The sequence below is a fragment of the Nelumbo nucifera genome, chromosome 1, assembly GCF_055504915.1.
Source record: "Nelumbo nucifera cultivar China Antique chromosome 1, China Antique-T2T, whole genome shotgun sequence".
Taxonomy (NCBI): Eukaryota; Viridiplantae; Streptophyta; class Magnoliopsida; order Proteales; family Nelumbonaceae; genus Nelumbo; species Nelumbo nucifera.
The window spans coordinates 4234943-4260609 of NC_142649.1; the positions used below are offsets into that span (position 1 = coordinate 4234943).

General features: G+C 37.7%; 1 protein-coding gene across 2 annotated transcripts; it reads left to right on the top strand.

The window, feature by feature from the left end:
* Nucleotides 1–1994: 1994 nt before the first annotated feature.
* On the top strand, nt 1995–25667 carry LOC104605253 (DNA-directed RNA polymerases II and V subunit 8A-like). 2 transcript variants are annotated; one of them, XM_010269938.2, is made up of 5 exons: nt 1995–2126; nt 5765–5874; nt 13387–13544; nt 25088–25182; nt 25288–25613. In XM_010269938.2, exons 2-5 carry the CDS (start codon nt 5802–5804, stop codon nt 25397–25399), a joined length of 438 nt encoding a protein of 145 aa, XP_010268240.1. In that variant the 5' UTR covers nt 1995–2126; nt 5765–5801; the 3' UTR covers nt 25400–25613. The 2 variants fall into 2 exon arrangements, with proteins under 2 accessions (XP_010268240.1, XP_010268241.1); XM_010269939.3 differs by having other exon boundaries at nt 2091–4626; nt 25288–25667.

Genomic DNA, 25667 nt, shown 5'->3' on the forward strand with positions numbered 1-25667 from the left:
AATATAAGTGGGCTCTTACTAAAGACCTTAGGAGAGGTCATTTAATTTTTCAACATGGGGCAAGGCACAAAAGAGAAAACAACACACAAAACAAAAGTTTTGGTGGGAAAAAATAAATTTTGGAAAAAACTATTTTTTTTCAAAGTAAAAAAAAGGTGTGTAGGCAAGCTATACAATAAAACACCCACGGAACCCAATAACGTCATCTAAGGTGGTGTTTGGTACCATTGCCGTTTATTAGAAAAATGTTGCAAAAAACATCTCTAAGGTGGTGTTTGGTACCATTGCTGTTTATTAGAATAATGTTGCAAAGAACATCTCTAAGGTGGTGTTTGATACCATTGCTATTTATTATAAAATATGTTGCCGGCATATACCTATATAGATGTTTGTTGCAATAGAAACCCACTTTTTTTTTTTGTTTGGTTGAACCATTCAACGTGAAGTGTATACATTTTCAATTGTCTCAGTTGAAAAATCAATATTTTTTTGGAAAAATGTCAAAATGGCATTGGGTTCAAATATGATATAAAAAATACACGTTTGAGAAACTTGTGACCAAATCAACCAGTATCATAAATGTGTTAACCAATCATATTGTATTTGTCAAAATTCATGGTGGGCTTTAACTGGTCAAAGCTCTTATGGTATCATATAATTTATTGCAAATGATTGAATGTTTTAGGTGCCGTTTAGCAAGTTTTTTTTCAAAGATATTATAGAAGATTTGACAATCAAAAGACGATGTGAGCTTTTGCATAAAGATATTGACAACCCATAGACTGTTTGGTAGAGGCATGTCTTTTCGTGCATCTTTAAAAAAAAAAGCTCCATTTGGAGCTTTCTAACGTCTTTTTGGGACTGTCTTTCGGCAACTAAATCTTTTCTCAACCAAATGGGAAAAGACGAGAAATTGGACTACAAAAAGCCGATAGCCTAAACAAAAAGACACACCAAACGAGGCATTTTTTTAATCTTATATGAGCTTTCTTCAATAATGATATAAATTGTGCATGGCCATGTACAGAATACCACCAACTCTCTACCAACATCATCTCACACTACACATCTCATGCATGGCGGGTCCCAATTTTATAGTGTGATGTGTGGTGTTAGATCACATAAGTAGGGTGTTGGAACGTGTTTTATTGATGTGAGACCCTAACTCCACCCACATTCCCATTTTTTCTAGGATGTGTTTGTCTTTGATATAAATGTAAATCAACGTAAAATTCTAGTTGGCATTTGCCCGTGTTTGCTTTCGGTATAAATATGGACATGTGTAGAACTCCACCCAAAGTTTGTAGTTTCTAGGGGTGTTTACTGTTCGGTTAACCAAACCATGGGCAATTTTTGCAAACCGAACCGGTGGTACCAGTTTTTCCATTTCTCCAAATCGAAACCGAATCGGTACCACCGGTTAATCAGTCTATCGATTTCGGTTTTTGACCAGTTAGGTTTTTTATATTTATAATATATAATATAAATATATGTATAATATTATATTATAAATAATGAATGATATATAATATATTATAAATATTTTAAAAATATAATATATATAATACTTATAAAATAGATTATTATAAATATAATATAAGTATATTTATATATATATATATATATTTATTATATAGTATATAAAAAATATGTATCATATATTAAAAATATATATAAAATATAGTCGGTTCAATTAATCATCATTTTTTTAGATTAACCAAAAACTGAATCAATCATTCGGTTTTTCAAAAATTTCAAAGCGGTTCAATTAACCACATTTTAAGGTTCGGTTCGATTTTTCGATTTTTCATGAACACCCTTCACGCGTTTGTCTTCACTCTTCGGTGTACCCATCGGCCGAGTTTTCCATCGATAATCGATTTTAGCGATTAAGTTTTAATTCAGCGTTGAACTCCATCCGAGTTTGGAGTTTTACACCGAAAACAAGCGCAGCTCAAGAAAATTTTGACACAAACGTGAGAAAATCGGGAATCGGGCAAAAGATCGGGTTCGGGGCGGGTGTTTTATTAAGGGGTTTGGGTGTTGCACAGTTGCACACTAGCACAGCCTGCTCGTCTTCATTTCTCGTTAGGGTTTTCCGGAGAATCAAAGCTCGAGCATCCCTGGTGTGTACCCTCTTCCCTCTCCGTTTTTCTTTCAAGTTTTTCTTCAATGGTCTTTGCATCTGTACTTTGTTTTTCGAATCTGTTTGTTTTTCTTTCATGTATGAGTGGATTGAGAAAGCTTTCTATCCTCTTTTTTTCTCTGGTTTGAAGCTCGAAATGATATTGAGATGGAGATTGTCAGGGGTAAAATCGAGTCGAATCTTCAAGTATCCATCTTTTAAACTTACCCAAAATGTTTCTTCGTTAATGAGTTACTCACCTTATAGAGCCCCAGAAAGATCTACGGAAGCTACACAATCAGAGTTTCCAATGAGGCCTCGAGTCGTTCTCACTCACCAGATTGTGGAATCGACCTTAGTGAACTGCAGTTCTGATGTAATTGCACTTAGCTTTTTCTTGTGGTGTGCTCGCCAACCGAGTTTCTTCCATAACCGTCGGTCGGAAGACCTTATGGTTCCTGTCGTCGGCCGGCTCACTGACCGGTTTAGGTCTGTTAAGGAGCTTATTAAAGGGTTAGTGAGATTTGGTTTTGTTACGAAGGCAAAACTTTTCTTGGTTCTTATAGAAATCTATGAACGTGGAGGCATGTATAAATTGGTATTGGAGGCTTATGAAGAGATGCTTAGGTATGGGTATTCTCCAAACACGTTTGCCCAAAACAAGGTAATAAGTGCCTTGTTCAAGCTAGGGTGTGTTGACGCAGCCATTGGAGTTCTTAACAGAACAGGGGAACCGAATTTCTTGACATTTAGTATAGCAGTTCAGAATCTAAGTAATCTGAACAACTTGAAAGGTGTTTCCGATGTCATGAGAATCATGTTGAGAAAGGGGTTTCATCCTGGTATGGAATTCTTTTTGATGCTCTTAAATTGGTTATGTAAGGGGGGAAGGCTGGCAGAGGCATTACAACTATTGGGTTTGATGATTACAATAGGTCATTCCCTTTCAGTACATGCTTGGGGTATATTGATTGATGGGTTCTGTAGGGCTGGTAGACTTGGTACAGCGAATCATTTATTGGAGAAGATGATCGAAAGTGGGTATTCACCTAGTGTTGTAATATATACATCTTTGATTAAGGGATTCATGGGATCTCGAATGTTCGGTAGAGCGTACAACGTTCTGAATACCATGGAATCCAAAGGATGCTTGCCAGATTTGGTTTTTTACAATGTTTTAATAGATTGTTTCTCAAAGATTGGGAGGTATGATGATGCACTTGATGTATTCCTTGGGTTGTCAAAACAAAATATAGAACCTGATTCTTATACTATTTGTTCTATATTGTCCACTCTATGTTTGTCTGAGAGATTTGAAAAATTTCCCCATTTACTTAATAAACTTTTTATATTGAGTCTATCAGCAGATTTGGTGGTCTATAATTCTTTCCTAAATTTTTTATGTAAGGCTGGGTTTGCTTCAGAAGCTGTAGATTTCTATAATGACATGGTGCATAGGGGATTTACACCAGATAATTATAGTTACGTAGCATTACTTAGTGGATTATGCAGAGCAGGAAGAGTTGATGAGGCAGTTAATGTTTACCATGGCATTGTGATGAATAATTCAGCTCATGATGCTCACATCCATACCATAATCATTGATGAGCTCATCAAACTAGGTATGGTACATAGAGCCATCAAATTGTTCAGAAAGGCTGTTGTCAAAAAGTACCCCCTCGATGTTGTGTCATATACTATTGCAATCCATGGGCTTCTCCAAAGTGGTAGAATTGAGGAGGCTCATACTTTGTATAGGCAGATGAAGGAACTTAGTGTAGTTCCTAATGCATACACATTTAACATTATGCTTTCTGGCTTATGTAAAGTGAGAGATATTAAGTCAGTTAAGAAGACCCTAAGGGACATGGCTGATGAAGGGATTGAGCCAGACCACATTACATTCAATACAATCATTGGTTTCCTGTTTAAATCTTATCGTTTTCATTCAGCCATTCACCTGTTCATGGAAATGAGGGATTTGGGGTTGATGCCTAATGAGACTACTTATGCACTGTTGGTTGATGGTCTTGCCCATACTGGAGAAGTAGGTGATTTATGTTCTCAACTGTTGGAAGGTTATTTGGAAGATGGTTTATCAATGAACGAGACAATGACAGATTTTGAGTACCCTCCTAATACAGCTTTTTCAGTAGGTTGACTAGTCTTTGATGGACAAGTGCATTCCTCATTGTTACAAAACTCCTTGTGGAAGGTGTCTCAACGACTATCATAAGCTGGATGCAAAATAATAGACCCAGCTCATGGTGGTTTAGACAAATAATGAGGGAGATCAGGTAGCATAGACAATACTTGAATACAAGATTCATTTGGATTCAGAGATCAGCAAATGGATTGGCAGACTCTTTTGCTAGATAAGGGGTAAATTGGGAGCAAATGATTTGGGGTATATTGTAAAGGATTTATGCTGAGCAAATAATTGGAATTGCTTCATGTTTTTAATCCCAAGAAGCAGCTATTACACAGCCATACATCTTAAGGTATTTTTGGTATCCATTTTCTTTCTACTGATTCCTATAACACATTTTGATATGTACTCCACATTAACAAATTTGATTGGTATTTGATTACTGGCTTTGTCTAACTACTAACTGAAGTGGCATTGTTGTTTTCTGTGTTTTTGCAATCATGTATCTATCCTTTTATCTCTGCCTTTTTATCCCTACTGTGGTTTGGCTTTTGATCATTGAGGATTCCTTGAATGAGGGTACTTGGTTCTTTGTCATATTGTTCTTTTTTGATATGCGTCATATTTGTAATTTACAAGTGTTTAAATATTTCTAGAATTCTAGGTGTAGGACTAGAATGGTAAACAAATCTTAGTGTGTTGCAAGTGGTTAAATATTTCTAGAATTCTAGGCTGAAAAGTGTGAGACTGTAGGTTCTGGTCTGAGGCTGGACACTATGTGAAACGAGATTGTTGGAGGTTAGGTCTGCATCTAGTTCACCCCTCCCAAGAACCCTTAGTAACCGAACCAGCATTGTGTAATGGCCTTGGGACTTCTCCTGGGTCTTAAGTCAGTTTTTTTTCCTCTAATAATTGTCATGGAGACATCACAAAGGGAATTTTAAATTTAAGTTATTCCTTTGAGACTTTTCTCAAATTTCTCGTGAATTGAAGAGTTTTCTTCACTCCTACATGCTTACTGCTATGTAATCTGTGCATGAATTCATTCCAACCGAGACAAGCACCCCTTGTCAATGCTCTACTCATAGTGAAAACCTCAACATGAAGGATACAATAGAAATTGAACACATCTAATGGATCAAAAAGAAAGAAAAATGTGAATTGAATGCTATGTAATCTGTGCATGAATTCATTCCAACTGAGACAAGCACCCCTTGTCAATGCTCTACTCATAGTGAAAACCTCAACATGAAGGATACAATAGAAATTGAACACATCTAACGGATCAAAAAGAAAGAAAAATGTGAATTGAAGTAGAAGTGTTGAAGAGAGCGACCAATAAAAAATATCAAAGAGTGTATTTAGTATTTACTAGTAAATATGCATAATTACTATGATCTAGTAGCATTTTCCTCAAAGCAACACTGACTGCAAAAAATGCCTGCATGGAATTGTTTTTATAGTTGCACTAAAGATTCATACTTTTGTAGGTGAAAAATTGAATCTTGAGGTCAACTTTACGGGAGAATGGTTGATCTTCTGTTTGAGGATATTTTCACTGTGAAGCAAATAGATCCAGATGGCAAAAAGTTTGACAAAGGTATGCATGCTTTTTTTAAATCTTTTATCATACTCCTTTCTGGTGTTTTCCCCTCTTATTCTTGATTGCTCATAGTTTTCTGGAGGGGGGTGGGACAAAAGAAAGGAAATACTGCTTATGGAACCTCATATTTTTCCCTATTTTTGGTACTTTATCTTTACCTATTGATATTCCATTTTTGTATTTGATTGATCTTGATAATGCTGACTTAAATCCATGCTAAAAAAATTACTTGAAATAGAAAGTTTGCATTACAGAGCTGTTGTTTTTAGAGGAAGAGATTGAAGAGGCAGGTGGTGGGAAGACTAGAAATGGTGAAGAAAATGGTCCTAAAGCTGTGAAAACTCCTCTTCCCTTCGTCGAGGGAGCTGACCCTGAGTCTAATGAATTACAGGATGTTGGTGGAGAGGGACAAGAATCGGCCGTGAGGATGGATGTGGGTATTCCAGTGTCGGAAACACAAAGAAAGGTTTTCCAAGTGGGTAGGTTGTTAGGAAGTGACTCTTTCACTATGTCTACTTTACAACTTTGTCCAAAAAGGGGAAAGGCCTTAAAACCATTTGTCGCATGTCAACAACTCAATTCCAGTGATTCTAGTCCTACCCCCGTCCTACCAGGTTTGGGTGTCAATTCTTTTTTAGGTACTGACTTGTCTGCTATGCCTGTAACAAATATTCCAGCTTCCCATCTAGGAGGTTCTGATGCAAGAGAGAGGGTGATAGTGGAAGGAGGAGAGAGGGTGATGGAAGGAAGTAGTAAGGGGGAGGTGGATAGAATTTGGGAGTTGATCTGTACAATGATGGAGGAACTAAAAAAAAGGAAGGATTCTTAGAGAGATGTTGTAGCTAAAATAAGTATGAGCAGGGTAAAATTCTTCCTCAGACATTGGCTGGAAAGGATGGAGAAAAGAAAAAGGATGATTGTTGTATTAGGAAGGGGGGGGGGAAGGGAACAAAGAAGAAAAAAGATCTGAAGTGGAAAGGCTAATCTCAGACATTGAGGGGGATTTAGAATTCAGTGGTAGAGGGGATAGGAGGAAGGGCCTAAAATGAGGAGATTATGGCCTTTTCATGGGTTTTTTTTTTTGCTATTTTGTCTCGATGAAAATTATTAGCTGGAATGTAAGAGGGTTAGGGAGTGCAAGAAAGAGAAGGGTGATCAAAGACCTACTCCGAAGGGAAAAACCCGATATTGTGCTATTACAAGAATCCAAAATGATGGAATTAGATGGGAGATGGGAGATGGGTGAGGAGTTTTTGGAGGTCTAGAGGTTTAGGTTGGAGCTTGTCTCCTTCTTGGGGAGCCTCGGGGGGGATCGTAACACTATGGAGGGAGGATGTGGTGGAAGTAGTGGAAGAAAGAGAAGGGTGATCAAAGACCTACTCCGAAGGGAAAAACCCGATATTGTGCTATTACAAGAATCCAAAATGATGGAATTAGATGGGAGATGGGTGAGGAGTTTTTGGAGGTCTAGAGGTTTAGGTTGGAGCTCGTCTCCTTCTTGGGGAGCCTCGGGGGGGATCGTAACACTATGGAGGGAGGATGTGGTGGAAGTAGCGGAAGATTAATAGGCTGATTCTCAGTTTCCATTAAGTGTAAGAATGTAGAGAATGGGTGTGTATGGGTCTTAACCAATGTTTATGGCCCTAATTCCTATAGAGAGAGGAATGAGATGTGGGAGGAACTATATGCAATCAAGGGGCTATGGGATGGCCTTTGGTGCCTGGGCGAGAATTTTAATGTCATTAGATTCTCTGGTGAAACCAGTAATCCTCAACAGGTAATTACAACAAGCATGAGGAAATTTAATGGTTTTATTAAAGAATGTGAACTGAAGGAAATACCTCTGCTGCAAGCCAATTACACATGGTCCAACCTTCAGAAAACCCCTTTGTGTTCGAAGTTGGACAGGTTTTTATTTAACCTTGTCTGGGAGAATAGTTTGGAAAACTTGGTTGCTAGAGCGTTACCCAGGGTCACCTCCGATCATTGTCCTATCTAGATAGGTACCGAGTTTTTTCCTATAGGACCCAAACCTTTTAGGTTCGAAAATGTGGCTTACCCATCCAGATTTTGTGAAAAAAGTGAAGGAATGGTGGGGTGAGGAGGAGAGGGGGGTAAGATGGAAGGGGATCAAGTTTCATAAGAAATTAAAAAGGTTAAGAGCCAAAATAAAAGAGTGGAATAGAGATCATTTTGGTAGAATTGAGGAGCAAAAATTGTGCCTAATCTCTCGAATAGAAAACTTGGATGTAAAGGAATCTCAAAATGGGTTGACTGAGGAGGACGGAGTGTTAAGGAGACAATTGAAAAAGGATTTGGAAGAGGTGTTACCGAGGGAAGAAATCGGTTGGAAACAAAAAGCTAGACACAAGTGGATTAAGGAAGGCGATGGGAACACTAGATTTTTCCATGATTTGGCAAATGGGAGACGAAGAAAGAACCTTGTGACCAAGCTAGAGATAGGAGAGGAGGTGATTACCAACCAAGATGACATAGCCAGAAAATTTGTAGACCACTTCAAATCGATTTATAGAAGACCTTTGAGTGAGAGAGCAGTCGTGGAAAGGGTGAATTGGCCAAGAATTGAGGATGGAGTGGCAAGGTGGCTGGAAAGGGATTTCGAGGAAGAAGAGATTAAGAAAGCTGTTTTTCTAATGGATAGATCCAAGGCTCTGGGTCTAGATGGCTTTACGATGGGCTTTTATCAAGACTGTTGGGAGGTGGTGAAAGAGGATTTAGTTGAAGTCTTTAAGGAATTTGTAGACAATCACACTATAAGCCCTGGAATTAATGCCACCTTTTTGGCCCTGATACCTAAGAAGATTGATGCCAACCACCCAAAAGATTTTAGGCCTATTAGTTTGGTGACAAGCATCTATAAAATTCTGGCTAAAGTGCTCTCATTGAGGATCAAAATAGTCTTCCCTTCTATCATTAGTGAAACACAAGGGGCTTTCATTCAAGGGCGACAAATAACAGATCAAATCTTAATTGCGAATGAGTGTGTGGAGGAAATGAAAAGGTCTAGTAAGAGAGGATTCATTTGTAAATTGGATCTTGAAAAGGACTATGATTTGGTGGACTGGAAGTTTCTATTAGAGGTTATGCAAAATTGTGGGTTTGGGGACAAGTGGTGTAGTTGGATTTTTGGGTGTATTAGTACTTGTCACTACTCTATTTTGGTAAATGGTATGGTGAGGGACTTTTTTCCAGCTTGCAGGGGTGTCAGGCAAGGGGATCCACTCTCACCCTTCCTTTTTACCTTAATTGCTGATGTTATTAGTAGGATCATTACTAAGGCTGACAGTGAAGATGCCATTAGGGGTTGGAGAATAGGGAGACACCAAGTCCCCGTCACCCACCTTCAGTTTGCAGATGACTTAATGATCTTTTGTGAAGGAGGTTTTAGCGAAAAGGTAGCAAACCTAAAGGAGCTAATCAATGGTTTTGAAAGTATTTCTAATTTGAGAATAAATTTGGAAAAGAGCTGCATAGCTGGTATAAATTTGGAGGTAGGGGAGGTCGAGGCTATTGCGGAATGTCTTGAGTGTTCCACCTCTGCTTGGCCTATGTCATACTTAGGGCTTTCTTTAGGGGCAAATCCCGGGGAGAGTAGATTTTGGACCCTGGTGATAGAAAAGTTTGAGAAGAGATTAGCCTCATGGAAGAGGAATTATGTCTCTTTAGGAGGGAGAATTACCCTAATAAGAGCTACCTTGGCTAACTTACCTACCTATTTTTTGTCTGTTTTTAGGATACCAGTTAGGGAATCTAGGAAACTGGAGAAGTTGATGAGAGATTTCTTATGGGAGCCGGGACAAGAAAAAAATGATCACTTGGTTAATTGGGAAATTGTGCAGAAGTAAAGAAGAGGGGGGTTTGGGACTTGGGGGGGTAACTAGAAAAAATCAAGCTCTGTTAGGGAAATGGTTGTGGCGATGGCCATTGGAAAGAGATAGATTGTGGCATGAGGTGGTGGGAAGCATTCATGGGAGGTCAGAGAATGGATGGGATGCTGGTGTATCAAGGCAAGCTAACCTAGCAGCACCTTGGGAGGCCATTCACAACACCCTTCCTCAATTCCTCAATTTTATCAGGTATGAAGTTTGTTCTGGCAACACTGTTCTTTTTTGGGAGGATATTTGGGTAGGAGACACACCTTTAAAGGATCCGTTCCCTTCACTATTTTCTATTTCTTTGTACAAAGAAGTGGTGGTCTCAAAATTTGTCTCACCTTTGGGAACACCCTTAGATCCTACTTGGGATTTTGGGTTTCGTAGAGGACTTGGGGATGATGAAATTGAATCTCTTTCTGTTTTGCTTGGTTGTCTTAATCAGGTTTGTTTGGATCCCTCCAAGCCAGATAAGAGGGTATGAACCCCTAGACCCAATGGAACCTTTACTTGTGCTTCTTTCTTCAAGTCCATCTCTCAACTTTCTACTTGCCAACCCTTTCTGTCAAAAGAACTTTGGTGCAGGCCAGTTCTCCAAAAAATTATGGCGTTTTGTTGGGAAGTATTCCATGGGAAAGTAAACACTCTAGATAACCTACAAAAGAGAAGACCTTTCCTCTGTATTTCTTTTAATTGGTGTATCCTCTGTAGAGTTCACGGTGAGGATTGTTACCACCTATTAATATCTTGTCCCTTTGTTGCAGACCTTTGGGCTTTGCTACTTTCGTTGTTTGGGAGTAGTTGGAGTCTATCAGCAGAAGTTCACATGCTCTTCAACCATTCTACCTTTTATTGACCTACAACAATAGGGAGAATTATGTGGAGATGTGCTCGTGCTGCCTTGATTTGGACTCTTTGGGAAGAAAGGAATATTAGAATTTTTTAAGAGAAGGAAAGGAGCAGTCAAGAATTGAAAGACTGTGTGTTAAATAGGGCAATACCTTGGAAATCTTTCATCAATTCTCCTTTAATGACCTTTGGAGAAGACCTTTCCTCTGTATTTCTCCTAATTGGTGTATCCTCTGTAGAGCTCACGGTGAGGATTGTTACCACCTATTAATATCTTGTCCCTTTTTTGCAGACCTTTGGGCTTTGCTACTTTCGTTGTTTGGGAGTAGTTGGAGTCTACTAGCAGAAGTTCACATGCTCTTCAACCATTCTACCTTTTATTGGCCTACAACAATAGGGAGAATTATGTGGAGATGTGCTCGTGCTGCCTTGATTTGGACTCTTTGGGAAGAAAAGAATATTAGAATTTTTCAAGAGAAGGAAAGGAGCAGTCAGGAATTGAAAGACTGTGTGTTAAATAGGGCAATACCTTGGCTGCAGACCTTGGAAATCTTTCATCAATTCTCCTTTAATGACCTTTGGAGAAATTAGTCAGCAGTAGCGAGGTGTTCATCTCTAAAGGACAAATCAATTACAAGCTGGTCTCCTCCATCCGAAGGCTCATTGAAGTTGAACTTTGATGGAAGTAGCATGGGTAATCCAGGATTATCCGGAATGGGGGGTGCTTTGAGAAACGAGAAGGGAGAGATTTTGTTGCTGGTCCCTTGGGAATTGGGGACTCCATCAGGGCAGAACTTTTAGCTGCTGTACAAGGGGTGCAATTTGCAAACCAGCTGGGGGTACAACACCTAACAATCGAGGGGGATTCCAAAGTGGTGGTGGGTTGGTTGAAAAATCCTGAAGAGGCTATGTGGCGTTACAAGAACGAAATGAAGAAATTTAGTTGGTTGACAAGGAATATGTTGGTCACTGTACAGTGGGTGGGGAGATCAGCAAATACTTTGTCAGATGTGTTAGCTAAGCAAGGGGTAAATAGGGAAGAATTGTTTTGGGATCAGTTGTGATTCTTGCTTTTCTTTCCTAGTTTACTTGTAAGATTCAAGGAGGGGCTGCAGCTCGCGCCTCTCTCTGGGATGTTGTATGAACTCACTCTAAATCTGCTTCTGAATTAATAAATTTATTATCATTCATAAAAAAAAAAGGAAATCATACCATGCTCCCATTCTGACCCCCGAATACGAGAAAAAATGCACGATATGATACCTGCTTAATGAAATATTGCTTTAAGTATCTCAGTTTTCATTCTGTTAGAACTTATAAATATTTGCTTTATTGCTCCTTAAATTATACTTTTATTAGAAAGACAATGCTTGTTACTTAGGCTTAGTTTGGAAGGAGTATGGATACAAATATGTAGAGTACAAAACCTTGTATTTTGTATATTTGTACTGTACATATTTGTATTTGTACTCTTTCCAAATTGAGCCTTAGGCTCAACATGCAATAAAATCTCATCTTGCGTGTGAATCCTCTTTCTTCAGAGAAGAGAATTCAGCTCAAGAATATGCAGTCATCTACTTACTAGTTCAACAATGATACGCTTCTTGGTTGGAGAATATATCAAAATGATTTCTTTGATATCAATCTCCTATGGATGTTTGTAATCCCCTATATATCAAGCAACTTGGGAGATTTGCTCATCTGTTGGAACTATTATCCTGTTTTGGTGGTTCAGCTTGTTGGGTACATATGAGAGAGGAGTTCAGAGATTTCTCTTTCAATGATATTGTTTTGGGATGGTTGCATGTGGTGGGATCTTCTATTTCAAGAAACGATACCTGTTATTAGTAGATATTCCCCTTTCTGAAGAAATGGCCAAACTCAACTTTGATAGTTGTACTTTGGGGAAGCTTGGTCCTTTTTGGTGTGGTTGGTATATTTTGGGATGAAAAGGGAGAGATATTGTTGGGATGTTCTGCTCTATATTAGCTCAGGGGGTTGAATTCAGGTTGAGATGTGATCCCTACTTCAGGGTCTAAGGCTTATGGCAGTTAAAGGGGCTTGGTTGGTTTTGAGATGGACTTGGAGGACCATGAATTTTTTGTTATTTCATTAGGAGGCTATAACTCTGGCTTCCAAAGCAAAAATATTATTCAAATGGATCCAGGGATTGATTTTATACTAGAACTGATTTTATTACCCTTATAAAGATGGAGCCATTTTTTAAAACATATTCAAGAATAGAAGAATTCCCACTTTTTGTCTCATAAAATTTGTGTGAACAATAATCATCTGATTTATTGGCAACTACATGAGGAGAGATAGGCTGATCTTGTGAACACTTAATGGTAATATGCAATTAAAGTTTGTCTGGCCATGGAAGCTAGAATTATTTAGTGGTTGCTTTTTGTGGTCATGATTTGCAAAAATTAAATAATGTCCTATGATTTGAATTTTCTATCAATAGTAATTATGATTTGACCTAGTGGGATGTCTTGTTAAATTTCCAATCTAGTTAATTTTATGATAGGTATTGCATCGGACATAACAAAATGGTGAAATAGGATTCTTGTAGCCAATCCTATATGATTGGGACAAGATTTAGATGATGATGATGATATTTTAGTTACTTATCATTGATTTTCAATAACCTCACATTGTCGTGTTTTTTTCTTCTAAAAGAAAGAAAAGGAGAGATTATACTTTGGCTTTCTTTTATTTGTTTTTTATCCCTTTTTGTTCTAATAATTTAGTTTTTCCTCTGTAGTTTCTCGTATTGTAGCAACAAGCGAGCAGTTTGATATGTACATGCAGCTAGATGTGAATACTGAGATATATCCTCTTCGTGTTGATGATAAATTTACAATGGTACTTGCACCCACATTAAGTTTGGATGGAACTCCTGACAGTGGCTACTATACTCAGGTAATCGTCCTCTTATTGTAGTTTACAATCCACCCTCTCTAGAGATGTGGAAAGGGTTTTTCTACCACATCTTGGTTGTGGGATGAACCGTGGTTCAACTCAGCCTTATGAACTACCATGTTATGGATTTGTGTAATTACCAGCTGATCTTTTTCCTTTTTCTAATTTAATATATACTAATATTTGTGTATGTGCTTTGTACGTGACAAATTTTGTGATGATGATAGTATATAATATATTTCCAATTTTTTTTATTATATTTCTACATCTATAAAAATTTTTCTTATTTATCACATTTATTATGGTTCATTAATATAAAGATATGTCCGAATAAAAATCTTGCAAAGCTAACGAGAATTAATAAAATTCTTATTATTCTTATTTATTATGGTTCACTAATAAAATTAATAATTTTTATCAGTTACCTTCGTCAGAATTTTATTTGAATTCTCGTTACCTTTGCAAGATTTAATTTCTATATGATAAATCCAACTTCAACTCCTTCATTGCTGAAAACCTTACAATAAACTGCTATAAAAAATATCACTTACTCTTGTAGATATCTTGCCATCAAATGATGTGGTTTTTAAGGCAACGAAAATGTAAAATTTACCCACCATATGTTGGGAATAAAGATGAAAAAACCATATCCTACCGTAATGATCGAGAACTGAACTAATGAAAATAGGTTAAAAATATTTAAAAAAAACAAGAAAAATAGTTTAAAGAATAAATTGCTCATCCATTTGCAAGTTGGAAATCTCTTCATGGTGGTTAATGTGGCCCAACGTTGTCTATTGAGAACATAAGATGTACTTTAAGTATTTTTATTATTTTAATTTAAATAAATGAAAGGGTAAATTGTTAAAACCTCCTGTAAAATTTTTGATCATTGCTGAACCTCCCCTAAAGTTTGGTAAATGCAATCACCTCCCATGAACTTTTTGACACAATTGCAAGTAGACCCTCTATTAGAATCTTTTAACAAAAAGCACAAAATGTCCAAAATACCCATGTAGTTATTTTTGACACAATTACAAGTAGACCCTTTGTAAGAATCTTCTAACAAAAAGCACAAAAATGTCCAAAATACCCATGTAGTTACTTTTGACCAAAAATGTTTATTTTCCAATTTTTTTCTTCATATCAATCACTACTCCAATCCCTTCTAATATCTTTTTCGGAATTGATGTATTTTCCAAATTTTCCCTTCACATCAATTTCTCAAAGGCAAAATTGCAACTTTAAACTCTCTTTTTTTTGTTGTTCATAACATTTATATTGCTTTTATGTATAAACCAGCCTCAATAATAATTACATGGGTATTTTGGACATTTTCATGCCTTTTGTTAGAGTATTTTACAAAGGGGCCCTACTTGCAATTGTGTCAAGAAGTTTATGGGAGGTGATTGCAATTACCAAACTTCAAGGGAGGTTTAGGCAATGGTCAACAACTTTAAGGGAGATTTTAGCAATTACCATGGTTTGTTTTCCAATTATTGAGCAAAAAGAGTGATTTTTGTGTATTTTCCATAACAAGCATTAAATGGGAATGCTAAATAACATTTTTGCAATTGACTTGTTTTACAATTATGAACAAAAAGAATGGAGTTTTGTGTCTTTTTTTGTAATAAGCATTAAATGAGAAAGAAGAGTCATTTCTTGATAAGCATTAAATGAGAAAACAATCTTGCTTGGACAGTAGAATTTGGTTGATATCCCCCTCTAAATCTTTCACATGTGCTTCTTTTTTCATTACTCTCCTTCATTCAATACATCAGCCCAACCCCTTCCCCACAAAGGAAGTTTGGTGTAACCCTGTTCCCCCAAAAATAAGAGCCTTTTGTTGGGAGGTTGTGCTCCAAAAGATTAACACCTTGGATAAACTACAAAGAAGTCTAAATTGCTACCTATCCCCTCATGTTTTCTGCCTTTGCTTGGGGAGTGGTGAGACAATTATTCACCTTTTAATATCTTGTCCTTTTGCATCTTTTGTATGGCGTTGGTTTTCTTCTCTCTTTGGGTGTAGGTGGACCCCTCCGGATGTGGCAAGCCTATTTGACCCAAGCTTCTTCACACTACCTAGGAAAAGGGGTAGAGTGATGTGGAGAGCGACAAGAGCAGCCATCCTTTGGTCAGTCTGGAAGGAGAGAAATAGTAGAATTTTCCAAGGGGAAGAAAGGTTTAAAGAGTAGGTAATTGAATGCATAAAGCAATTGACCTGTTCAAAGACTTTTCAGCTGTAGGTATCCTCAAGGGATGGTTAGTAGTGGCAAGTTCTTCAACTACAAAGGCTGTGGTTCAGCCTTATTTGGATACTTGCAGCACAACAAAGGGTTCAGTTGAACTTTGATGGATTTTTGGGTAATCTAGGACCTTTTGGAGCTGGGGGAGTTTTAAGAGATTGGGGGGGGGGGGTACGCTGTTAGCATTATACTGTGGCACCATAGGTGATGGAAATTCTTTGAGGGCTGAAACGTTGGCCCTACTACAAGGATTAAGGCTGGTGAAGCAATGGGGCTTTCAAAATTTTGAGGTGGAAGGAAACTCTAAACTATTAATTGGATGGCTATAGACAAAAAAGCTTGGTGGTATGGACTCTTGGACAACAAATGAGGGAAATACTCTACCTAGCAAGGGAAGCTGGAGTAACATTCAAGTGGGTAAGAAGATCAGCCAATTCTATGGCTGATATGCTAGCAGTTTAGCAAAGTAGGGGACCTTCAGGGAAAACCTTTTTTAGGTTGTGCTGTAAGAATTAAAGTTGTTTGTGGTCCACACATATTTTGAATGGTTGGTAGTGTACATGGTTAACTATTAAGTCTAATAAAAGTTACCGTTTCCAATAAAAAAAGTAACATAAAATAAAATAGCAACTCAAAGAGGAAATCAGAAGAAGAAATAGAGAAAAACCAAGGTTTAATGTGGTTTGGCTTGGTAGTCTACATCTATTGGAGGGGAAAAATATCCACTCTAAGAACAAGAGATACAACTCTCTCTTTCTCTCACACATTCTTACTCTCTTCCTTACCGACTAATCTCACACAACCACTTGCTTAAATAAGCAAAAGATCGAAATACATCAGGACTACACATAAGCCCCTTTTTCTATCATAAATACAATTAGGTCCCCATAACTTGTCAATATTACAAATACAGCCAAATACAATATATATCTCAACATGACCCCCCTCAAACTCAAGGTGGGAAAACCAACTCGAGTTTGTAAGGATGTTGAAGCAACCTCCATGGAAATAGGTTTATTATTGAAGCAACAACCATGAACCTTGAGATGTTGAAGGGACCTCTCAAGCAACAGTTCACCGATACACCAAGGGAGCTTCACACATTCACCAACAAAGTTATCACCACACCACAAACCATTCCTAACTCACAAACATCCACAACTTGAGACATCATAATTTCTTTTCCAACTCACAAACAACCACAACTTGAGGCATCAAAGCTTCTTTTACAACTCACAAAATCACAAGCAACCACAACTTGGGGCATCAAAACCCCTTTTTCAACTCACAAACAACCACAACTTGAGGCATCACAACCTCTTTTCCAACTCACCAATTCACAAGCAATGACAACTTGAGGCATCAAAGCCCCTTTTTCCGACTCACAAACAACCACAACCTTGAGGCATCAAAGCCTCTTTTCCAACTCACGAAACCACCACCAACTTACAAACAACTGTAACATGAGTCTAGTAGTTGACTACTTTGAAATCTCTTTGTATAGTAGTCAACTACTATTATTATCTTACTCCTAGTAGTCGATTATTATCAGTATCTTGCTCCTAGTAGTCGACTACTACACGAAGAGATTTCATAGTAGTCAACTATTATTTGTGTTCTGCTCTTAGTAGTCGACTACTACATAAAATATTTCATAGTAGTCGACTACTACCTTAATTGAACATGAAATAATAGCAATTGGAACACCTTCACAGCTCACAAAATCACTTATCACACCACTATTAAACTTTTCACAACAACCAGAACACCTTCATAGCAATCGGAACACCTTCACTACAACCAGAACACCTTCACATCAACTAGAACACCTTCACAACAATCAGAACACCTTCACAACTATTATTTGTGTCCTGCTCTTAGTAGTCGACTACTACATAAAGAGATTTCATAGTAGTCGACTACTACCTTAACTGAACATGAAATAATAGCAATTGGAACACCTTCATAGCTCACAAAATCACTTATCACACCACTATTAAACTTTTCACAACAACCAGAACACCGTCATAGCAATCGGAACACCTTCACAACAATCGGAACACCTTCACATCAACTAGAACACCTTCACAACAATCGGAACACCTTCACAGCAACCGGAACACCTTCAAAATAACCGAAACACCCGCTTTGATACCATGTTAAACAACATAAAATAGCTTTGATACCATGCCAAGTAACATAAAACAGAACAACAACTAAAGGAGGAAACAAGAATAAGAAATAGAGAAACACCAAGGTTTAACGTGGTTTGGCTTGGTATACATCCAAAGGAGGAGAGGAAACATATCCACTGTGAGAACAAGAGATACAACCTTCTCTCTCCCTCTCTCCCTCTCTCCCTCTCTCTCTCTCTCTTTTTCTCTCTTTCACACCCTTGCTCTCTTCTTCACTCACTAATCTCACATAACCACTTGCTTAAATAAGCAAAAGATTGAAATACATCAGAATTACACATAAGCCCCTTTTTCTTATTTAATAATTAGTTAATAATAAAGCATTAATAAAATTATGAATTATTAATAAAACAAAAATGAATTACTAATTAATTATGAAATAATTATTTTTATTTACTAATTAATTAAATAAATTAGGGCAAATTTCTTAAACTACCCCTAAGGTTCAACTAATTGACTAACTCTACCCCTATTGTTTGACTATTGTGTTAAAGTACCCCTACTGTTTTTGGCAATTGTTGCCATCGTTAAATCATAACGGAAAAAATAAAATGTTGAATTTGCCCTCCATTGTTTCTCAAATTTTCAAAATAAATTTGAAAGTTGCATAGGGATCACTCATCTGGACCCTCCAATCGTGTTCTGTCTTAGGCAAAGGTTTCTGTTTTCTTGAACATGAAGCCACGAAGGATGTTGGTCGAAGTCGGTGAGAGAGAGAGGCTTTGCTGCGTTTTAGAAGGAGCTTGTTGAGTAAATCACTGACGACGACGAAGGCAAGACCTTGTTTGCCAAAGAGGAATCAAAGCTTGAAAAGGAAACCAGACATAACGAGAGATTGTGGGAGGTGCAATGGACAATTTGAAGCTGAGAGGGAGAGAGAAAACATTGCTGCTATGTGTTCTTCTTAAGGTTGAAGACGATGAATATTTTTGAGAATCTGAGATTTCCAAAAGCCCTAGATCGGCAGGTTTGGAAGTTTGAGAATTTGAGATCGATTTCCTCAAGGTGTTCTCGGGCCAGAGGTGCAAAACAGGCGGCGACCCGCGGGTTGTGCCGCCCCAGGGATAACTTGAGGGGCCGGCCCAGCCCAGCCCACGGCCCAGGCCCGCGTGGGCCCGTGCCATGCTGTGTCGTGCCGCGGGCCGGGCTTGCCTGTGGGTTGAGCCTTGGGCCAGGTCGGGCCGTGCAATGGGCCAAAGCTATTTATTTAAAAAAATTGACAAAAAACTTAAAATTCTAATTTTATATGAATTTTGATGTATAAATTGCTTATATATACAATAATTAAATAAGTTAGTATAATAAAATTAAAAATATTTATTTTATTAATATATTATATACTATATATTATTATATAATTATAATTTATATAAATATATAAAATATATATATGGGTTGTGCCGTGGGTCATGTTGGGCCGGGTTGTGGGCTGGGCCATGCCGACACGCAGGCCGTGGGCGGCCCTGCCCGGTTTACACCTCTCTCGGCAATCGTATGGCGAGAGAATCTGTAGAGAAAAGGAAGCAATGACAGCGACAACATCATCGGATAGCTTGAACTACACTTATAGAGTTCACATCCGACGAGATCAAAGTGGCAACCGATGATTTCTAGGAATGAATGAGGTTGAAACATCTGAAGTCCATCTTCATCTTTGTATTCTCTTCGTTATTTCTATTTAAGAAAATCCATTGGGTGGGCAGTTGGATATGTTATTGCATAGATTCGACTACGGAAAGTTGTTTGGTTCTAAGCTAGAGATTCTGCAATAACAATTCTTGGTTCCAGGGGTTGGGTTGGGCGGGCAGTCAGAGGTATTGGCCACTAGTGTTGCTGTACGTGAGTTGGAGCTGAGGTTAATAGTCACTGCTCTAGTTGACGACAATGAAAACGACATCGGTGGAGGGGGTTATTGCTGCCACTGGGTTTGTCACTGTTGTAAAGGAAAAGACAACGAAAGAGAAGAGGGACGAAGGGTAAAGTTGGGTTTTAAACAAATGTACATCATGTGGTGTCACGTGTGTACGACTTTTAACAAATGCTAACGATAAGGGTATAGTTAGTCAATTGTCAGAAACATTTGGGGTACTTTAAGACAATAGTCAAATAGTAGGGGTAGAGTTAGTCAATTAGCTAAACCTTAGGGATAGTTTAAAAAATTTGCCCAATAAATTATTAATAAATTAATAATTCTTTATTTTTTATGTGAGTGGGTAAGAATTTTAAGTGGGATCCTCTTGTTTTTTCTCCTTGAAATTTCTTAAATTGAAAGAGCCAGATTATTATTTTATGATTTATTAATAATTTGTTATATTTTTAATAATTTATAGTTAATTATTATTAAATTGAAATAATTGTTTAGTAATTGAGTATTAAATAAACAATTATTTTATTTTTATTCTTGGTCAAATGTGAATAGGTGGGGATTTTAAATTAGACCCACTTTGTTATTTTCCCCTTGAAATTAATTAAGTTGTTAGAGCAAATTATTATTATTTGTTTTATTAATAATTTATTAATAATTAATGATTAAATAAAAATAATTATTTTTGTTTTTTTTTCCCTTGGTTACATGTCAACAAGTGAGAATTTTATGTGGGAACTACACATAATTCATAAGCTGAGCATCATATTATTTTTTGACTTGAACAATGCCACATAAGTCAGGCATATTATTTCATTATATGTTTAATGAAACTGGTAACATCTCTAACATCAATTATCTTAGCCTTAAAATTCCATTTTCAACATAGTTTGAGGGCAAAAATGGCCTTTTTGAAGGAGATTTGATGTTTTGGAGGGTGAAGAAAATTTCAATCTCTCATGATGGTTGCTCGGTGCTTAGGAAGGTGGTTGGAATGACTTGTAAGGAGGAGATCGTCCAGAGGTTCAAGATGATGGAACTAAAAGGGTGGGAGTAAGAAGTAATTTCAAAAACAAGGGATGCGATTGTTCTATTTAATGAAGTGCTTGAGGATTACATAGCGGAGGAGAGGGGAGAAGTCGATGGGTTTGAAGGTTGCTGGGTGGAGGGACATTTTAGCTCCTTTCTAGATTTCAAGGGGACAAGAAGGTTAAGTGGGGTCCACACTTCTAAGGAGTTTGGTGGCTCTGACGTTGTTAGACATGTGAAGCAACTGGCAAAAAAGAATTGTTAAGTGGATGTTAATAGTTGATTTATTTGGTTTTAAACATTCTTTTGAATCCAACTATTATCAAGATTGCCCTAACCTGACACTGTTAACCCCTCTGTTTTATGACCTAGAGCCAGAATTGATGCTTGCACTCAGTTTGGAATCTTTGTCATCCTAGTCCTAATGTCACAAATCTGACCAAACAGATACGTGGAGTCCAAAATTCTGAATCCAATGATACCAAGATTACCCAAACCCGACATTGTTCACCCCTCCGTTTCAAGACCAGAGCTAGAACCAATTCCGACCCTAGGTTAGGAATCTCTCTAATCCCAAGCCTAACGTCACAAATCCAACTTGACAGATATGTAGAGTTCGAAATTTTGAATCCAATGATACCAAGATTGCCTAAAGATGACACTATTCACCCCTCCATTTTAAGACCTAGAGCCAAAATCAATCTTGACTCTCGGTTAGGAATCCTTTCAATCCCAAGCCTAACTCACAAAATTGACTTAACAAACATGTTGGGCCCAAAATTTTGAATCCAACGATACTAAGGTTTTCTGAAACTGATTTCGTTTCCCCTTCCATCCTAAGACCTGATGTTAGGATCGATTCTGATTGTATACTTGGAATTTCTTTGATCCTCAACCTTGTTTCACATCAAGACAAAATTCCGAAATCATAGGCACTTAGAGCCCAAAAATGTTGAATCCAACGGTTCCAAAATCTCTCAAATCTGGTACCATTAACCCACCCATCTTGTGATTCAAACTCAAACCGTTTTCAACCAACTGTAACATTCAAATTGGGATCACCCATAATCGTATACTTGCAGCGGTAGTGGTAGGAAGGCAGGAGAGGTAGGGTAGGTCTTTCAGATGAGAGAGAGGCCATGTTAGAAACATGGTGTAAGGGTATCTTTTGACTTTAGGCCACGTTAGAAATGCGTCTAAGTGACGGGCCTAAGTCTTAAAATTTCAGATATGAAAAAACTTTTCAGATCATATTTCAGATATGAAAAAACTTTTCAGATCATATTTCAGATGCAACACCAAATAAGCATTGCATCTGAAAAGCATATATTTCAGACTTTAGACGTCTGAAAAGTGTTATCAAATGCCGCCTTAGAGTGTAATCCTAATCTGTTTTGGATTAGGATAAAACTTGCAAGATAAGATAGAACATCTCATTAGAATCCAAAAATGGTAGACGTTCTAATCCTAGTGTGTTATTATGGGGGGTCCCAATTTGAATGTTATGATTGGTTGGAAACAGTGAGTTCGGGTCTCAGCATGGGTGGGTAAATGGTATCGGATTTGAGAGATTTTTGGAACCGTTGGATTCAGCATTTCAAGATTATGTGCTATGATTTCGAATTTTTGTCTTGATGTGAAGCAAGGCTAAGAATTGGAGAGATTCCAAGCATACATTCGGAATCAATCATGGCTTTGGGTCTTAGGATGGAGGGGTAAATGAGATTAATTTTGGAAAATCTTGGTATCGTTGGATTCATAATTTTGGGTTCTACATGTTTGTTGAGTCCTAATCGAGGGTTGAGATTAGTTTTGGCTCTGGGTCATTAAATAGAGGGATGCATAGTATCGGGTTTAGGCAATCTTGGTATCATTGGATTTAGTATTTCGGGTTCTATGTATCCGTTAAGGCGGATTTGTAACGTTCGGTCTAGGATTAAAAAATTCCAAATCGAGGGTCAGGATCGGTTTTGGCTCTGGGTCATAGAATGGAGGGGTGAACAATATCGGAATCGGTTTTGGCTCTACATATTTGTCAGGTTGGATTTGTAACGCTTAGCTTGGGATCGAAAAGATTCCAAATTGAGGGTCGGGATTAGTTTTGGCTCTAAGTCTTATGACGGAGGAGTAAACAGTGTCAGGTTTGGGCAATCTTGGTGTCATTGGATTCAAAATTTTAGGCTATACGTATCTGTCAAGTCGAATTTATAACATTCGGCTTGTTGTAAGATTCCAAGCCAAGGATCAAGATCGGTTCTGGCTCTCAGTCATTAGATAGAGGGATGAATAGTGACGGGTTTGGGCAGTCTTGGAATCGCTGCATTCAGAATTTAAGGATCTATGTATCTGTTAGGTCGGATTTGTAACATTCGACTTAGGATCGAAAAGATTCCAAACCAAGGGTTGAGATCGGTTCTGGCTCTGGGTTATAAAATGGACGGGTGAACAGTGACGACTTTGGGAAATCTTGGTATTGTTGGATTTAAAATTTCAGGCTCTATGTATCAATTGATTTGATTGGGTTAGTTTGGTCGTTTGAAGCAAAAATCCCAAAAATACCCCTAGGTTGATTAAGAGGTTGGATGAAGCATTGCTTGAAGATCAAGTGCTGTAGAGAAATTGAAAAAGATTGAAGGGAGCAAAAATGGGGTGTTTACAAGTGGTAAAACTAGAAGTGATAGGATTAGGAATGAAGTTATCAGTGGGAACCTAGGAGTAGCTCCAATGGGTCATAAAATGAGAGAGTAGACTAAGATGGTTTGGGTACATGCATAGAAGACCACCAACTGCGCCAGTTGGAAGAAGAGCTCGGGGTAGACCAAAAAGGATTCATGTGGAAATGACGTAACTAAAGACTTCAAGATTACTGATATTTGGATTTCAAAGAATTTAAAATCCTGTAAATTTACGGAGGGGTAGACCAAAAAGAATTTAATAGTGGATATGACTTTAAATAGAATGGATCGGCAAAACAGGATTCATGTAACCAACCCCTTATAGTTTGAATAAGGCATGGATGATGTCTTTCTTTTGGTGTTGATATTTGGATATAATTCTTGTTGTCAAATCACTTCATCTGCTTGTATCTTTTTCTTTTTCTTTTAATGAAGTTTCCTTTTGCTTTTAGAAAATATGCCTTGCATCCCATGTGTTATGTGTAGGCTCCTTCTGCCACCTACCCCTCATTTACTTTCTATCAAGCCTAGAAAATTGATCTCTTTTTACCCCTTGTTTAGCCAAAGGACCAGCGAAACTGTTTAATTCTCTTTGAACCTTCGTCAATTAGACTCCATATCCCTCACAATGTGTATGTACTGCCATCTTCCTTGCCTATTTATCTTTAGCTTTCCCGTTACAACTATGGTGTTACCTACCAGTATGTTTCTTAAGTTTTGACATAATTTTTATTGCTCACTTTAAGGCCATGTTAAACGGTTAATAACTCAACCCTTGTGGAGCCTCCTTGACCAACCAACCCTGAGTAGATAATTAGAATATTGCCTTGCTCATTTCTTATTATTCCACTTACACCCGATGACCCTGGTTTTCTGATGCTATACTGATGCTATGGAAACAAAGAAGAAATGGGAGACAAAGGGGTCAGATGGCAACCTGCAGAATACACTGCTCACCAAAAAAGAAGCAACTATTTGACCAGTCAAACCTTGGTTGTTTTGGCTGAAATTTGGTTTAGTACACTTAAGTTCTCAAATACTGTAAATTTTCATCTCAATCTGACATGTGGAAGTGACACGACTCAAGACTTCAAGATTACTGATATTTGGATTTTATAGGTGATGGTCAAAGACAACAGGTTGACTAGTTGACCCCACGCTCACACATAATAGTAGTCTTGGTATCGACTTTGGTCCATGGTGGTGGTCATAAGAGTTTATAGAAATTTACTATTTATGGTCCCAGCTATCAGGGGTCTTGGGAGGGGTGGACTATGATATGGAACCGAGATGCTAACCCAATCCTTACAAGGTGGTCATAAAAACCACCAACAATATATGCAAAATATCTAAACCAAAAGGTTATTTGAGCTCTATTCCGTATGACCATTAAAAGCTTCTTGATACATACATTATTTATATATAGTTGTGTAATTACACTTTTTTTTATTGTTTATGCGTTGGCTTGTCAGGCCTCCAAAAATAGTATTTAAAGGCCATGGTTGCAATAATCTGTTTCTTGATACAACTTCAGGTAGGGAGAAAGTCACTTGCAGACAAATTCGAGTATGTCATGCATGGGAAACTGTACAAGATCTCAGAGGAAGGTTCAGGAGCGAATGTAAAAGTGTACGTGTAAAATTGTTCCCATGTGTCTTTGATACTAAGTAGTTAATTGATTTTTCTCCAATTTTCTGGTTTTGTAGTCCTTTACTTGTTTATTTATTGTCCCAGGGAGATCTATGCCTCGTATGGTGGACTTCTGATGTTGTTGAAGGGGGACCCTTCCAATGCTGCAAATTTTGAGTTGGACCAGAGGTTATTTCTTCTGATGAGAAAAGTTTGAGGCCTGTGGCTTTTCTGGGGTGACTTTATCCTGCTTAGCTACACATCCCTTCTTGTTTACCATACATCCATTTGCACAGTATATGCATACTTGAAACCTCACTTGTGAATACAGCTAATGGGTCCTTTATGGAAAATCTTTTATGACAGAATTTGAACCAGTAAATCATAACCATATGTATGAGTGTAGACATTTGTGGCTGTTTTCCTTTCTATGAAGTGGTTGAGGATCTTAACCAATCAAAAAAGTGTTGAGCATCTTGTTAATA

What these genes read in the sequence shown, in the direction of transcription:
- LOC104605253 (XM_010269938.2), top strand. Translation starts at nt 5,802, where the DNA reads ATGGTTGATCTTCTGTTTGAGGATATTTTCACTGTGAAGCAAATAGAT. An exon ending in TGGCAAAAAGTTTGACAAAG is followed by an intron (nt 5,875 to 13,386) that starts GTATGCATGCTT and finishes TTTCCTCTGTAG; the next exon opens with TTTCTCGTATTGTAGCAACA. An exon ending in ACAGTGGCTACTATACTCAG is followed by an intron (nt 13,545 to 25,087) that starts GTAATCGTCCTC and finishes ATACAACTTCAG; the next exon opens with GTAGGGAGAAAGTCACTTGC.